This window comes from Entamoeba nuttalli (genome assembly GCF_000257125.1).
Source record: "Entamoeba nuttalli P19 unplaced genomic scaffold asmbl_5015, whole genome shotgun sequence".
NCBI lineage: Eukaryota > Evosea > Mastigamoebida > Endamoebidae > Entamoeba > Entamoeba nuttalli.
The window spans coordinates 1-3064 of record NW_008577191.1 but is presented as its reverse complement, the minus strand read 5'-3'; the positions used below and the strand labels follow the sequence as shown (position 1 = coordinate 3064).

The 3064-nt window shown below is 24.0% G+C and overlaps 2 protein-coding genes across 2 annotated transcripts; one reads left to right on the top strand and one right to left on the bottom strand.

The window, feature by feature from the left end:
- Positions 1 to 334: 334 nt before the first annotated feature.
- ENU1_117630 (hypothetical protein) lies at positions 335 to 1231 on the bottom strand (the record flags this gene model as incomplete). Its single annotated transcript, XM_008859730.1, has 1 exon — positions 335 to 1231. One exon carries the CDS (start codon positions 1229 to 1231, stop codon positions 335 to 337), a length of 897 nt encoding a protein of 298 aa, XP_008857952.1.
- Positions 1232 to 1811: 580 nt separating this feature from the next.
- On the top strand, positions 1812 to 2596 carry ENU1_117620 (Rho family GTPase; the record flags this gene model as incomplete). Its single annotated transcript, XM_008859729.1, has 2 exons — positions 1812 to 2303; positions 2438 to 2596. 2 exons carry the CDS (start codon positions 1812 to 1814, stop codon positions 2594 to 2596), a joined length of 651 nt encoding a protein of 216 aa, XP_008857951.1.
- Between the last annotated feature and the right edge of the window lie 468 nt (positions 2597 to 3064).

Here is a 3064-nt window from a genome sequence, read left to right as displayed (position 1 = left end):
AATGATGTATAATGTGATTAATATCCATTAACCAATGAATAAATGATAATTTTATTATCATTTAATTATCTTATTTTTATTTATTTTACTTCTTCTTATTTTTTTCTTTTTTTTATTTAAAGTAAACAGACTTTAATTCAGTTTTAACTTTTTGTAAAAAGAAAAGTCAGATACAATAAATGATAACAAGATGATGCTTTGTTGTTGTCATGTTTATTTTATTTTACAAATGAATGAACTTTTATTTAAAATAAGTTTTGTGGTATGTATAAAGTTATAATTTATTGAGAAATTAATAAAAACAAATAAAAGAGAATAACGTTTAATAAATTAGTTAAAGAAGAACATTATTTTGTTTTAAAAAATCAAACATTTCTTTTGACTTTCCTAATACAAAAGCATGTTTAATTGTAGTTTCTATAACACGAACATCAGGATATCTTTCTTTAAATTCATTACGAATCCATAAAGGAGTGTATTTGTCAAATTGACCAAAGACAACAGTAGTTTTATTTGAAGTTTTTAAAAGACATTCTTGAGTTTGTTTGTCATGATCAGTAATAACTTCTTCTTCATCTAAAGTAAAATAAGCAACTTGGGCTATATGATGAGGATTTAAATCTTGTTGCATCATTTTTGCTTGTTGAGGAGGAGTAGTTGAAACGAGTTGAATAAAAAGAGTAAAAATGAATAGAGGTAATAACTTAAGTAAATATGTTGTCATTGAAATTAATGGATAAATAAGTGTAAGTCTTGCAAGAAGTCTAACAATTAAGTCTATTGAATGTTTAAGGTCTCTAATAGCAGGAAATAAATGAATGATTTGATCAACTCGATGTTCTAATTCTGGTCGTTGAGGTAAAACATGAAGAGCAACAAATGCTCCAAGAGAATGAGTTAATAATAAGAAATGTGTTGTTTGTGGTAATTCTCTTAATACCCAATCAATTAAATTTAATTTAACTTTTACTACTTCACAAAGAGATGTTTTCCATGATGGAAAAACATTATTCATTGGAGTACAGTGTAAAGAAACAACAAGAATACTATTATCAGGATATTGTTCATGTAACATCTCACAAAAATCAATATAAAATGCTAACAATGAAGGATTTCCAGTAAAAAATAATATACAACGAGGAGCAGATAAATAATTATCAGATTGAATACATGTTTGTCCACAAATATTTGTATAATGAAGAAATGGATGATTCTCTAATTTAAATTCCATTTAGAATTTAAATTAAATAATAAAGTTCTTTTGTTTTTCAAATAGAAATAATAAATTAAAATGATTAACTTTTATTTTTGTTTTAAGTTATTGAAGAAATATTTATTTGAATTAAACAAATATTAAAGTTTAATTTTTTTTTAATTAATTCGACTGTTAAAGTATTTTTATAATTTATTGATTGTTTATTTGGAAGTACAATAATTCCCAATTGAATTTAGACAATATAAATTAAACTTTTAGTGGTGTTGAACATTAAACTAACTTATTTTCAAAATAATGTTTTTTTATTTAAATATCAAAATAATGTTTTTTTATTATCTTCAAAGATTGAAAAAAAAATGTTATTTTCGTCTTATAAAAAGTAAAAATAGAAATTTAAAAATAGAAACAAAGAAATAGGTAAAATTAATGAAAGAGAGAGGAAAAAAGTTATGTAAAAATGATCTAAAAATACAATAAAGATTAAAAATACAACAAGTAAAAAAAGAATAAGAAGGGAGAAATAGTAATAAATATAGTAAAATAAATTAAAAAAAGAACTAAGGAAAAACTGTGAGAACTTTAATTCAAACAAGAAATGGCTGAGATCAAGGTAATAGTTATTGGTGATACTAACGTTGGTAAAACATGTTTATTATTAACATATACAACCAATTCATTCCCAGATACATATGTACCAACAGTATTTGATAATTATACAGCTCCAATTTCAGTAGATAAAAAAACTGTTCAAATGAATCTTTGGGATACTTCTGGATCTGATGACCTTGATGAAATGAGACCACTCAGTTATGCTGATACTGATTGTTTCATGATTTGTTTTTCAATTGCTGATGAAGACTCATTTGAGAGAATTAAGACTAAATGGGTACCTGAAATTAGAGATAACTGTGGTAAGGATGACCCCAAAATTATTATCGTTGGTACTAAGTCTGATGTTAGAAATAATCCAAATGCTATTGATGTCTTGAAGAAACAAGGAAAGGACTTAGTTAAAAAAGAATCTATTGAAGTTATGGCAAAAGAGGTTGGAGCACAAGCATTTTGTGAATGCTCTGCTATTACTCAGGTTTGTTTATTTTATACTTTTTTAATATATTCTTTCAGCGGTTGTTCTATTAGTATTAGTTATTTTAATATTACTCAATGAGTATTTATATTATTTGTCTTTTCTTATGAAAATATGAGATATTAATCATTTAGAGTGGATTAAAAGAAATCTTTGAATTAGCTGCAAAGGTCTCAATGGGTTTGTTAGATGCTGTTGTTTCTGAAGCTCCACAAGCTAAAGAAAAGAAAAAAGGAATGTTTTCTAAAATATTCGGTAAAAAGGATAAGAAAGAAAAGAAAGATAAAAAATAAAGTACTATATTGACTCGTTGTTGCTTCCTTTTGTTTCGTTATTTCTTTTTATCATTTGATTTATTTGTGTTTTTCATTTTTATTCATAAGATAAAATCGTATTATTTTTTTGTTTTTGAAAGGAAAATTCTTCAATCAATGAAAAGAAAAAACCCTATTTATTATAATATATAATAAAATAACTTATATTTTATTAGTCATACTTTAACATTTAATAAAAACATTAAAAAAACATAAAATGACAAAGAAGTTAAAAAGAAAAACACAAAAATAAATATCCAATAAAAAATAAGAGGAAGAGATGAAATAATAAAATTAAAAGTAAAATTATAGTAAAAGATTAATAAAAAAAGAGAATGAAAAGAAGATATAATTAAAGTGTTGTGAAGGATGAACAACACATCAACTGACATTGTTCAACAATTATTGTTCAATGATTCTAGATCTACTTCTGCACCTCCTCAAATG